Source organism: Oreochromis aureus, linkage group 11 (genome assembly GCF_013358895.1).
Source record: "Oreochromis aureus strain Israel breed Guangdong linkage group 11, ZZ_aureus, whole genome shotgun sequence".
Taxonomy (NCBI): Eukaryota; Metazoa; Chordata; class Actinopteri; order Cichliformes; family Cichlidae; genus Oreochromis; species Oreochromis aureus.
The window spans coordinates 5,828,121-5,841,832 of record NC_052952.1 but is presented as its reverse complement, the minus strand read 5'-3'; the positions used below and the strand labels follow the sequence as shown (position 1 = coordinate 5,841,832).

Genomic DNA, 13,712 nt, shown 5'->3' with positions numbered 1-13,712 from the left:
GCAGAAGATGAAACTAATGAAAGAGAGAGTGAAGAAAGGGTTAAGAGATATTAACTGTTCTGTATAAACAACTCTCCAATCCCCGTGTTTCTCTTTATATTCCTCTATCCAACTTTTGTATTAATCATTCAGCTGTAGGTGTGGAGTGAAAGTATAAGATTGGACTAATGGGAACTACTGGGGTTAAGAACAGAGCAAAACGCACATGCGGATACATCTTTTATGTCACTGATTCCAAGTAGATAAAAGTGAATGATGATAAATTAAAAGCACATATTTTTAAAATGACGTCATATAAAGACTATATTCAGAATAAGTGATAAATGATCAATTTCATAATTTTAACACAGTGTTACACTGATTGCTTGGCAGCTGCGAAGAAGAACTGAGACTAACTTTAACTGCTTGTTGTAAAGCCCCGATCCACTGGCAAACATGCTGATTTGTTCTCTGTAAAAACACGTTTAGTAAATTAATAGTCATATAATTGACTTGAGTGAACTTATTTGTATCCACTAAAGAAAATCCCAGTTTTCTCTCTGTGTGCTAAAGGTTTTTACGTTGTATTTTGTATTTTGATTTACCAGGAAGAAATCCCCCAACCCCCCAACAATTTCTGGTAGCAGCTGTACAGATTTCTTTGGAATACAGTAGCAACATGAGCAGTAACCAACTGAGCATCCATGGAAAAACACTTTTTAATGCTTGCTGTGTTCTCTTATTAATCTCTAAGGAGTGTAATGTAAAAATGTCTCATCAGTGACTCCTTATCACCTCAAGTGCCGCCAAAATGAAAGAGTATTTCAAAGACACTAAACTTCATTCATGGAGTAAATAGACAAATTGCTTGACAGAAATATTCAGCCTAGCTGAGTGGATGACAGCCATACCAACATACAGACAGATACAGAAGATCGTCTACATATTACTGTGCTAATCTCAGTTTCTGAAAAGCAGCATTCCCAGCTTCCCGAGCGACCCAGATCTTAGGCAGAAGACTTTGATCTGTCACTGAGATCATTACTTAGTCTACTGAACTGACAAGAGGCCAAGCTGAGAGACTGGGGGAAACTAAGCTGCAGAGAGTTGGAAAGGCTTGAAAGTAATAAAGGCAACATTTTGTCCCTTATTTTCTGCATGCTCTTTAGAAGCCTGAGAGCTGTGAAGTGAGCTGAAGGGGAATAACTGGAGAAGATGGGGCTGAGTGTTTGTCATCTGGATGTTTGTTCCAAATCCAAAACATAGTTGGATTATAAAGCGGGTCAGTTTCTGTACAGAGAGACAAAAAGGCCATCCTACTGCCAGACGATAACTGATACACACACACACACACACACACACACACACACACACACACACACACACACACACACACACACACACACACACACACACACACACACACACACACACACACACACACACAACCACACCCATAGGATGACTATGGGAGTACTGAAGGTGACCTGCACATTACTTGGGAAATGACTTTCTTGTTGTGGCTGTTTGTTGTACATATACAAGCTATTTAGTTCTTCTGCTCTGTGTTACATATTGCTTTCAGCTTCACGCTTACTTTGATTTGTGAGCATCATTAAGAGTTGCTGTGTTTTTGACATGGAAGCTGTTTCCAATTTTTTTTTCCCTTGGTTGTTACTATTTGTATGAAGACTGGCCTACATCATTACTTGGCAATATGCTTCCTTTTTATGGACATTATTAGCCTCAAGAGTATAACATAATTGCAATTTCACGTAAACTTAACATTTTGCCATTTGCAAATAGCCTTTTCAATTTGTTAGTGTAATTCATATAAAATAGTTGGAAGCAACCCCACCTAATGGCAGACATTAACATGCTTTACTCCCCCTTTCCTCATGACAAACTGAAAGAACTCGGCTTGAACTGCAGAGAAAGCCCATGAGCCAACTAAATGATAGCAGTGATAAGGACTTTTCAAGGTAAGTATGCAAAACTCAAGCTTTCTGTGGGAAAGCAGCAGCAGAAGCAGAAGTCTGTTTATTTTAATGAGCTCAGAAGTGTCTCTCCTGTTCCCCTTACATTATACTGGGGCTCATTTAGAGTTCACACAGTGCACTGTATGTCCATGATGGATATGGTAATGATACATTAATGCAATCAGGACCAAGTCTGTTTTGTCTCTCATTAAGAAAGCTAGCTATCTTGCTGACAAGGGCCAGGTCACATTTGGTCGTGACTATAAGCATTTTCTATTGGTGAGAGAGACCAGGAAAAGAGACAACAGCTGGAATACTCCAAATCAGGGCTGGTTAGGTTTCAGTAGTGATATAGGCACCAATTGTGCTGTGTCTGGTTGTCTTTTCAACACTGTGAGCATTGAAGTGGATTTATGAAGGCTAGGAGTCGAGTAGAAGTGGGAAATGTATGACTATAGAGCCTCTTATCAACATCTGGAGCTTTACAGAGCTGCTGTTTTTCTCTTGCTTCAACCCCCTCATCTGACCTCTACACCATATCATGCTGATCTACAACATGCCCTATAGATGTGCAAATGTCAGCTGTTTACTGTGTGGTCTGTTTTATATTTAAGACACCAAACCGAAGATCTTTCTAAATTGTAGATAAAAACAACGAGAGGTGGCCTTGATCACAGTTTATATGCACTTGCGTTCACTTGTTGAAACTTCACCTTTATTTGGTTCACATCCTACTGACCCCGAAGAAAAATTAGAAATTACTCTTTTGTGTCTAGATGCAAATAAAATGTGTGCATATTAACATTGAAGCATACACATGCATGCACAGGGAGAATGTGCTACTGTTGACTGAGGCACCACCCAGAAGTGTCCTGACAACAGAGCTACAGCATGCTCCGTTTTCTGGAACAAAACAGCTGGCCTGAGAAATGTTGGGTTTATAACTAAAAACAATGACTCACCAAAACACAGTGGATGGGATAGAAGGAGCCTCTGGTGGGAACGGGGATTGACCTCTCTCTCTGAATGAGCCCTGTACTCACTACATGACTGCATGATTATTCACGTACTTGTTGAGAGACACAGTGTCCTGATGTAGAGACACACATATGCATTTTATAAATGTCTGCTTATTAGAATTTTAAATTCTGTAGTGAATCAGTACTTTTGTACATAAACATTTTACTTCTTATCCTAACTTATATGTATGTCATACATCCAGTTTACAGAACTGTGCTTGTATGGAGACGCACTTCAGTGATTCCATAAATCATACTGAACCACGAGTAGGCAAGCTGACCCACTCTTACTGAGGCACTCACTTATCATAAAGATTAGGAAACTAGCTTCTTTAAATTTTACTCTTTTATCGCCTACATGTTTTCATTATCCTCTTGATGTTCTGCATCTCAGTATCTATTCAGTCTCCCTTTTTCTGTCTTTTTATTCCTTTGAATGTGTGTCTTTCTTTTAGTTCATTTTTAGGACTTATTTCTGCCTCTGTTCACCTTTTTCTTTCTGCCTTCTCCTGATTTTCTTGCTGGCTTAGTCACTTTACAAGTTTCTTCCTCCCTATTACCGTTACTGTACCCACAGCTATAGTCAACCTTTATGAGGTGGGTCTAGCCTGTCAGCTACAAGCTACTGCAATTGGGCCATATTGGAAGACACACACATACACTTAGGGTTGTAGCCTTATATATATTCTATTAAAAGCACACACGCACAAACATGCACATACTGTATATACCACCTTCCAGTGCCGGGCTAAATTGGCCCAGAGTGAGAGCAGGCTTTCCGTAGAGCAGGGTCTGTTTCCAGTCAAACTTGCCTGTGTCCTTCCTGAGCCCCTGGGCTCCTGTGGCGGCATTGCCCTGGGCTGCTTTTCAGCAGGGGAACTGCAGAAAAGTCAGTGTGTGTGAGAGACCAAATTGTGTGTGGTTACAGGGGATGTTCACTGTTGGACAGCTCATCTGAAATGGATCCAAACAGAAACACTTGTGTTCATAAGGAGACACACACAATCACATGTTGCAAACAGTGTTCCTTGCACCCACCCACACACAGCTGAGTCCCTTTTCATTGGTGTCAGCAGCTCCAACTCTCTTTTTCTCTCTCTCTGACACACACACCAGTAGAACACCTGTCGGACTGCACGGCTCACTCCAGGACACCTTCGAGTCATGAGCTCATCGGAAAAGCAATTAAAGGCAGTGTAGGCCCCGCACGCTGGCGTAATGTTTTGTTTTGCTACTTGGCTTCGAAATTAACCAAACCTGTCAGAAGTCATCTGGCTGACGCGGGCTGGGCTATATTTATTTATTTTCTGTTGGAGAAGCTGGACACAGGGTCCCTGCACTGCCTCCCGTCCAACAATGAAGTGATTCTGAGGGGGCGATTAGCTGGCTGAGACATGAATCCTCCCCCCACTGTCTACCTGGGGGGGTGATTGGAGAGCACCTCCCACCTTGCCTGTCTGTTACTCTGATGTTGGGGGTCATTGCCCTGTAGTTGAGAGGCTGTGCCCTCTGCAACCCCCAATCAGGGCTTTGGTCTCCATTGTGGGACTTGGTTTTGAACTTGGACTGACCTAACCACTCCCTGTTGATTAAATTTCATGGTTGCAGTGACTGAACAAAAGCAGATTTTATATTCAGAGAAGTCAATGTATAAACTATGTGGACTGATTAAAAAAAAAACTATGAAGATGTAAAAATGCGTGGCTGATTGTTTAGTGGGATTTTAGATCCATAAATACAGAGACTGACAAGAACATAGACGGAGCTTAAACATTAGAGGCCTTCTCTCAGTCAGGGCTACTTAAATGTAGCTTCAGACTGTGTGAGGCCTGATGCTAGGCAGCAGTAAGACAACACCAACAGCCTTATGCTGACTTTTAACTCTACTGGTCTTAAGCCACTGAAGAAAAAAAACACTTTTGACATTAATAGGTCCACTGTGGTTTAGTCAAGGTAAGTGTGTCTTCACAGACGTCTGCGTGTAGATTTTGCGGTTGTATGTATTTTCAGAATCTAGGCCACTGAGGAGCTTTGAGGTGTTTTCTTGAAGATTCATTTGGGAAGTAAGAAAAACACCTTTGTAATGATTGTCATCACTTTTTGTAATTACCCTTATGCCACCCTGTTAGAGTGGAGAAAAACAACAGTTAGCCTGCTGCCGAGGTCACCCTCTAAACACTCTGGGCCGTTTCATGGTCCTGCATGCTTCAAAGGAGGTGCCACTCTCTGGTAGTTATGTCAACACAATGATGAAACAAGAACACCGTGTGTATTGTAAAGCCTTGGTCTTCAAAGCCTCAGCAGCAAGGTCAACACATATTTTACTTCTGTGTCACCATCAAACTGGCAGGTGGGGGGGGAGAGTATTGTTTGCTCTGTTAGTCTTAAAAAGAGAGGTTTTTGAGTGGTGCTGTGATGTATGGACATGGTCATGGCTGTCCTGAACAGATGCCAAGCAGACATCACGCACAGCCACAGTAAGATTACAGCTGCTGACGTAACACTGAAAACGCTGTGGAATTCACAGCAGGTATTTAAGGAGCCAAACTGGAAAACTGGAGCTGACAACTGAGTTCATCTGATAAGTAATGAAAACTTATTTGTGTTTATTTCTGCTTTTTCTACTGAATCTGGCATAGGGTGAAATTCTGGTTCCTCTGGCTCACAGGCAGTTTTATGAAAATTCAGTTGTGTCAAGTGATCGCTTTAAAAATGAACCTATTCATAAAATATTCTGAAATGAAGCTGGGTGCAGTATTTTTTAAAATTTCTCTTTTTAATGTTACATACACAATTAATCTGGTGTGTTAGATTACTTGTGCAGCCATGAATGATTTCAGCTAAATGTGCTAGTCTATCTTATAGACCATGATTTAGGGTCTTAAGGACATCTTCACTATTCATCTCGCTCCCAGCCTTCTGGGTCCTATACAGCTCATGCTGTTCTGAGCTGCAGCAAAACCACTTGAAGTTGGGCCCCAGAACTACAGCCACAGCCAGAGCCTATTAAGAAGCCGCAGTGTGGTATAGAAGTTCAAGCCACAGGACTGAGGTTATGATTCCTCATCAGGAGGGGGAGAGAGGTGGATGAGGAAACAGTGAAAACACTGGGATGGAATTGATGGAAGATGGATGCATAGATGAAGCAATAGAGGAAGAACTCTGAGTCAGTTTGACTTTATCCAAGGAGAATGTTTCCCCTTTGCCCAGAAAGGATTGTATACTAGTAATAAATCATGGTTGAGGAATAAAATTGCACCCAGTGAATAATAATTATACGCACAAAGCCTAGTATTGACCTGTGGATACACTATAAAATACTATATTGTGGATGTACGTATTAAAGCTTTCACACCTTGCATACACACACGGTCACATATTTGACAGTATGAACACAAAGACATTTCACATTGCTCTCATACACCTTTACTTTGCACTGCAAACACACACACACACAAGTTCACAGGCTATAAATCACTAAATGTTGTAAAAGTGCAGCAAATTAGAACAGTTTTATTTGTATTGTTCACAGAAATAATGGAAGAGGGAGTTGTTTCTGCCAAGCTACAAAGTTAGTGTAACAAAAATGTGTCCGTGTGTGTGCGTGTGTGCGTGCGCGCGCGAGCGAGCACACAAATGCTGGGGAATGGGTGGTTCTAATTCAGCTTTGTTCATGCTTTGGAGACACTAAAATGTTAGGCAAAGCAGCAGGTAATCAAGCTTTGTTGGAGGTGAAATATAAACATACACACACTCACACACACACACGCAACCTTGCCTCAGGGCCTGAAACAGAAGACTCGGGTCTTGTCCAAAGCTCTCTTAAACTGCTGAAAGTCCTTCTAGAGCTGAAACATCCTCCCATCGTCATGCTGGGACATTTCACGGCACGCCAGAGACCTTATGCTAATCCTGCCGGCATGGGAATCATTATTGATAGGATCCTAATGCATTACCTCAGGGTCCGCTTATTGTTGGTAAAGATTATTATTTAAGAGTAAACCAAAACCCAGAGAAAGTCTTGAGTTTCATAGAAATTTATCAAAAGAAAATGTTATTCTTGGCTTAGCGTGATACCACTTTGAACAGCGCAATTGAAACAAACTGTCCTCCTCGCTGCACTCCAGCAAGCGGGCTCGATACCCACCAGCAGTTCATTTGGACTGTATTATGTACAGCAGTGGAGGAACCTGACACTCAATGTGAGAAGATTCAGTTTAAGTCACTTAACTTGCTGATTATATTATCTTACACTGATTGCACATCAGTATTCCTTTTACTTTGGAGAAGTTTGCAGTATCAGAACTTTGTCCATGTTCGCATAGTCTCCACATTAGTCTGGATTCTGTCGACTAGGTTATATTGATTACTGAAGTCAAACATCTTCAAAAAATGGCTTGAGTGCTGTCAAACAACTGGTCTCCAGCAAATTTCATTTTGTAAAAGCAAACAGATGTAGACGATATACTTTGCTGTCTTTTATTTTATTTTTTTTGGAACATAGCAATTTATCATTGGTTTGATTTTCTTTGTCTTCTGTGTTATATTACTAAAACTCTGATTCTGTATATGTTTTTTCCAGGTGCAGTCCTGCTGGTCAGTGTCCAGGGTATAGCTATCAATGTGGACCCAATCTTCTGCACATGGCTTTTGTATCAACCTCACAGAGCGAGCAGCAGACAACAGCAGCAGGTACTTGATCCAGTCTCATCTCAGACAGGCTGTCAGTTTCTCTTCCAGGCCTAATGTCAGTTTAGCCATCTATTTTCTGCTGCTTATCTGAAGTCACAACAAGATCACAGCCAACTAGTAATGATGGGAAACACAGGTCTCTCTTGTAAATGAGACATTGAATCTTAATTGGACTACCTGTATAAATAAAAGTTAAGTAAGATATAATAAAATAATTAGTGCAGCAATGTTTTGGAACTCCTTCTTGAGTTGGATCCCGACGTATTCTTGGGCAAAAGAGGATATAGAATCTGTCTGCCATAATCTGAGCATTATTGGGGTTGTTACTCAAACATGTGAACAGCTACAAACACCACTTGTAGCTCTACTTTATCTTGAAATGTTATTTCTATGTCCATTTGGTGGACAGATACATAGTTGGTGCCATTGTATCCTGGGTTCTGCACAGATTACAGTCACTGTAACCAAAGTAAGTAAGTAAACTACCATCCTCATAAGGAACTCCACCTTTATACAGGCATTTGTAATGTGCGTTTGTAAACTGCTGGCACTCACACACTTAGTTTAGTTAATCGACTGAAGTGGATATAAATGTCTGTAGTTTTTCCTCCTTCAGACTTGCCTTCTCTTTCCCAGCTACCTTTTTCCATTTGTTCTGCTCCCTGTCTTCCATCCAGTCTCTCTCTGTTTATTTGACAGGGGTCATGGTGATGGTTATGGACATTGAATGTTCTGTGCATACATTTCATGCACACTTATAGACATTCTTGGTGTGATTGCCTGGGATATAGCACAGCTTCACCCCATAAAGCCACATAAATATATATATATTGTCAATGAACATAATATGCTATTTTTTCCCCCATTAAGTTGCTCTGTTTTATGCCCCTTGCAGTTTTGAAAGATGTATGTCTGTATTCAACAAAGAGCGGGAGTTAACTGCACCAGCTCCCTGTGCTAGAGGTTGTTACTGTAAGGGGGTAAACACATGTTATGAGTTGAACTACAGCCAATGCGAAGGACACACAACATCGGCCGGTGGGTGCCTATGTAGACATGCTGCAGCCAGTGTGTGTGTGTTTCTGTATGAATGTCTACCTCAGCTGCCTGTCAGGGCCACTTCTCGAGGCCTTGCTGGATTAGACAAGGCCTGTATCTGAAGGCCAGTCAACAGCATGTGAAGGACAGTGGAAAGGACACTGACTGGTTTGGGTCGAGATGACAGGAAATGCTGGAAAATAAGGAAAACAGGACAAGCAGGGGGGCATTTTGAGGTATGGAAGGAAGTTCATTTTGTGTGACAGGTGTGCGAGTAGAACTTTTGACTTCATAGAGAAAGCCAAAGTGGAAGTAAGGCTGATGAGAGGAGAAATGAGAGTATTGAATAAATGATTAGCATTAACAGTGGAGGAGGCATCTTTGAGACACAGTGAAGAGATATGGAATGAAATGATAAGAAACAGACATACAAAGGAGAGCGATCAGAAAGCTCTAATTGTCAACACAGAGAATTTTCTAGTCAAACACCACTTTGGGCAATGAACCTGCAGTATTTTCTTCACTATATCCAAAGTTTCAAGAACCTAGAAAAGATTTGGCATCATACTTAAGTCAGTAGCTTCAATTGCTAATGTAATTTAGGGGGGCATTTTTAATCTTAACCACAACCAGCACTTGGGTCCCAACCTAGTCACTGAAAAGCAACTGTGTGTGTGTGTGTGTGTGTGTGTGTGTGTGTGTGTGTGTGTGTGTGTGTGTGTGTGTGTGTGTGTGTGTGTGTGCGTGCGTGCACGTGCACGTGTGTGCGTGCGTGCATGTTTACACAGGCTGCAGTACGTGTTTGGCCTGAGGCCTTGTGCAGCTGCATCATAGCCGATTGGTATTGCTGGCCGATGCTAATGGGGTTTCCTTATTTCAGAACAACCTTCCACTCCTCTGTCTTTCAGCCATCTCACTGACAGCAGTGTGTGAGTGTGTGTGTTTGGCCTGCATGGGAGACTGCTTAAAAAAAGCAGGGAGCTGTCACTAGTCCTTGTTGGTCTTGGAGTCCGGTTTTGTGTTCCACTGCATTTTTCTTTTTCTCTCTCTGCCTGTATCTCTGTCTTTAGTTGCATTATTTATTGTTTCTCCTGATTACCAGAGATCTTGAGAGCTGACTAAATCTCAGTCTCAATTGTTCCCTTCAAGACGTGAATAAATGCATACTTTACATTCACAGCATTTTCCTGTCCATGGCCGTATAGGTGTTCATGCTTTGATGTCCTTGCAGAATCCTGGTGCAGTTCCTTTGGCCAAGAGGAGAGAGGACGAGGTGTCAGTAGGGAGCACACCACTGGTCAAACAATCTTCAAATCAGGCCTCAGACTATGCCAGCAGCCCAGTCAAAACTAAGACTGTGACAGGTAGGTTTACCAATTCGAGTCTGTGTTTTTTTTATATAATGAATGATTGCACTGGCAAATACATATCATACATGACTTTCAGTCATGCACGTAAAGGAAACAGGCTACGCCACACTAAATTCAGTGTTTTAATTTAGTTGTTTCTCATTGGTATATTAATAGTAGTAATGTTGTTTGTATGGACTGATTTTAAGCTGCTATGTTGTTACATAACATGTGCTGACACCTGAGTGAACCCGTTTCTCAGGACACCACATCTCCAGACATGTCATCCTCTGTTTTTCTCTTCTGGTAGTACTACTGTGGCTTTTCATGCCCAGAAGAGATGAGTGGCTTGGCTATGTGTAGCCTCCCTGTATGCCAGTTTTCCACTTTCCAGGACCCCCTTTTCAGAAAAAACATATTTGCTGCGCATACATAAGTCTGCAGAGTGCATGGATTTGTCAGTACACACAAATGAATACCTTAAGTCTACAAATGCACACACACGCACGCACACACACACATCTGGTTTGCTATCTTCTATCTTCTTGGGGACATCCCATTGACATAATGCTTTCCCTAGCTGCTTACCCTAACCCTAACCATCAAAAATGAATGCCTAACCCTAACCCTTACCCTACACCTAACCATAACCTAATTGTAACCCTGACACTAATACCACATTTTGAGTGAAAAATGCCTTCAACCCCATGGGGACCTGGATTTTGGTCCCCACGAGGGCTGTTGGTCCCCACAAGTATAGTAAATGTCAGATTTTGGTCCCCACCAAGATAGTAAGAACCCGTACACACACACACACTCCTACTCCTTGTGTGTGTGTGTGTGTGTGTGATTCTTCCATAATCCATAAAGCTGTTGTCCTAAGCAGGTACCTCTGAAACCTTTGGTAAAAGATGCATAGATGGGACAGACAGAAAAGAATATGAATCTTTTCTTGAAAATGCCTACTGGGTTTATTATTTCTGCAAAGTACACCAACAGTGTCAGATGTTAGGTTATTGCTGGTGGTATTAGGACAGGCAAAGAGGTTATCAGCAATTCATCATAGAGTATAAATGCAGAGAACAAGTGGTGTTTTTATCATTTTTTAAATAATTTTATATTAACATGAGCACAAGACAGAGAAAGACACCCTACATTGAGTTGAAACATGAACTAAACATATTATTATGGATTTTAATATTTTATTTGGTTTTTATATGTACCTATTTTCAGTAATATCAGCTTTAATAGCAGGAAATTAACTAGGATATAATTATTTTCTTTCTCTTTTTTTGCCATTTTTCAAGTAACACATATTTAACAACAGCATAATAAAACTGGAAATTCTGTTTTTAGTGTGCCACCCCAGTATCTATCTGTCTATCTGTCTATCTTTCTATCTGTCAAGCTGTATATTTGTATATCTGTATATCTATCTGTACATGTATATATACTAATTAATATAAAAAAATTCTTCATAGTCTGTACTTTTTTGACTCTCACTGTGTTAAGGCTCCTTTAAACACTGTAACATTTTCTACTAAAGCATCACAGTGACGAGTCAGGAGAAATAAGCAAGTCGTTCAACTTTTTTCTTTCTTTCTTTCTTTTCTTTTTTTTAAGTCCCTGGGAAACGTTTTCCCAGCAGGAGTGATAAGTCTCTGTTTTGGGTGAAGTCATCTCTGTAGCTGTAAAAAGCTTTGGATGTGTATAACTTTCTCCCATGTCAAGTGTTTAGATAGAAAAAAATGCTCCTTTGACATTTCAGAGTTTAAACAAAGGCCATGAGGGTTGTCTCCTAGCTTGTTTAAAAAGCTCGCAGCTGAAAGGTCATGCCGCCGTTTCCTCCTGATTTCCCCTCTGGTCCATGTTTTTTGCAAACTAGACTAATGGCTTTTCCATAAAGAAGCATCTTTGCTTACTCGCATCCTAAAAGTATATTGTCTCATTAGAGGATTGTCAGTAAATAATCAGCTTGGCTCCAACACTCCATACTAAGTAACATCAGACTGTAGTTTGTCAGCAACACTCGCTGACTGGAGTAAACTGTCCGTCAGTGTGTTTTCTCTTTGACTGGTCCTCTCTCTTTCTATCTAACTTTTTGTTTTTCTGTCTGTGAAGTTATTTTTCACTGGGTAACTTTATTTCTGTTTTTTTTCGCTCGTTTTTGTAATTGTTTTTCCTTAGTTCATCTTTTCTGTCTTGTTTTTGACATCCTGTCCACCATCAAGTTTTTGAAAATAGTCGATAAAAGACCAGATTTTAGAACAGACAACACTCAAACGCTGATGCTTTCACACGTAGTATTTTGGTTGTTATGAAATGTTAAGTGGATTGGAAATCTGGCCACAAATTCTGCCTGTGGGTGTGTTTACTGTTAGACACACAACATTTGTATATGGCATCTAATTGTTGGGCTCCATTAGTTATTCAAACATATACTTTGTCAGACTCATGCTCTTTCTTATCCAAATATTTCTCTTGTGAAGTGAAAACAAGACATTAGTAACCAGGTGCTCATACTGCATTTTATTAAAATGTAGCCCTCGGTGCCCCCGCTCCAGTTCTCCATGCTGGAGTGGAGCTTGTAAGCAAATGAATAGCATCTTCTCTGGAAATTGCTGTGGTGTTACAGGAGAAGATGTAATGAAAAGTTACAAATTGTTTCCGCAACCAATCAGAAGAAGAAAATGGCCGAGTCATTTCACCCTTGCGGTTTTAATCATGGTGAAATAATACGCTTCCCTACGGTTATAAGATCTTGATAGGCCACAGCTCAGCACTGGAGAGACTCTTACAGCACAGCAGGTACTCTGCTGATTTCATCCCACGACTCCAGTTCCACTTGTACCTAGTTACACAATAATGCCTTCTTTCCACATTTTACAGTTTTGTTTCTGTGTATGTAGAAAAAAATGACTGGACGTCATGGCTGCGTAAAGACAGATGTGAACTCCTGACATTTTGTTGGATTGTGGTGAAACTTGATGCACATAGGTTCATAAACTAAGACTGTGTTCTGCCTCGTTTCTCTTGATTAGTTGTTCCTGGGATTCATTTGGGGGCTGATAAATGGGATGTTAATTTCTAATATTCCTTGGCTGATGATCATGGGGTAAATACCTGCTGCAGATACCTGATCTGTAAACAGATCTGCACTGATATTTAGTCCTGCTTAGACTAATGGTTTTTTAATGCTGAAATCTTGTGGAAAGTCCTGTTTGTTGGGACATTAGTTAAAATACACCCAAAAATAGAACTGACATGCGTTAACCCTGTAACTGTACACAGCTGAACTAAATGAACCATAGTTTGTATTTTTCTGCATAAAGCTTTCTTACCAGGGCTTCTTCCCCATCAGAGCTGTCGACATCTAACATGTTGTGGTTGGAGTTTGGTTCTCTAAAGATGATTTATGAATTGTTTTACCATGCATGGACAGCACTAAGAAGGACTGGGATATTTAAGCGGCTCCCTCTGGTCTAGCTTTCACATTTGTTTGTTTTTTAGGCAAAGAAACAAACAAACAATCACTGTTCATGGTTAGTCCTTCAGTCCTATTAGTTTAGCATGTTTGCGTGTGGTGTTTATACCAAGTTGACTTTAAGCTGGACATAAAACTGTCTTCTTTTCCGTGTCAGCATGATGCATTTCAT

At 40.7% G+C, this 13,712-nt stretch overlaps 1 protein-coding gene across 3 annotated transcripts in view; it reads left to right on the top strand.

The window, feature by feature from the left end:
* LOC116315277 (vacuolar protein sorting-associated protein 13B) overlaps nt 1–13,712 on the top strand; it is a 298,439-nt gene that overhangs the window by 112,385 nt on the left and 172,342 nt on the right. For all 3 annotated transcript variants that reach the window (XM_039619055.1, XM_039619054.1, XM_031733531.2), the window contains 2 exons: nt 7,560–7,669; nt 9,939–10,071. In XM_039619055.1, the coding sequence (XP_039474989.1) occupies nt 7,560–7,669; nt 9,939–10,071 (243 nt within the window). The remainder of the gene's footprint in view (nt 1–7,559; nt 7,670–9,938; nt 10,072–13,712) is intronic.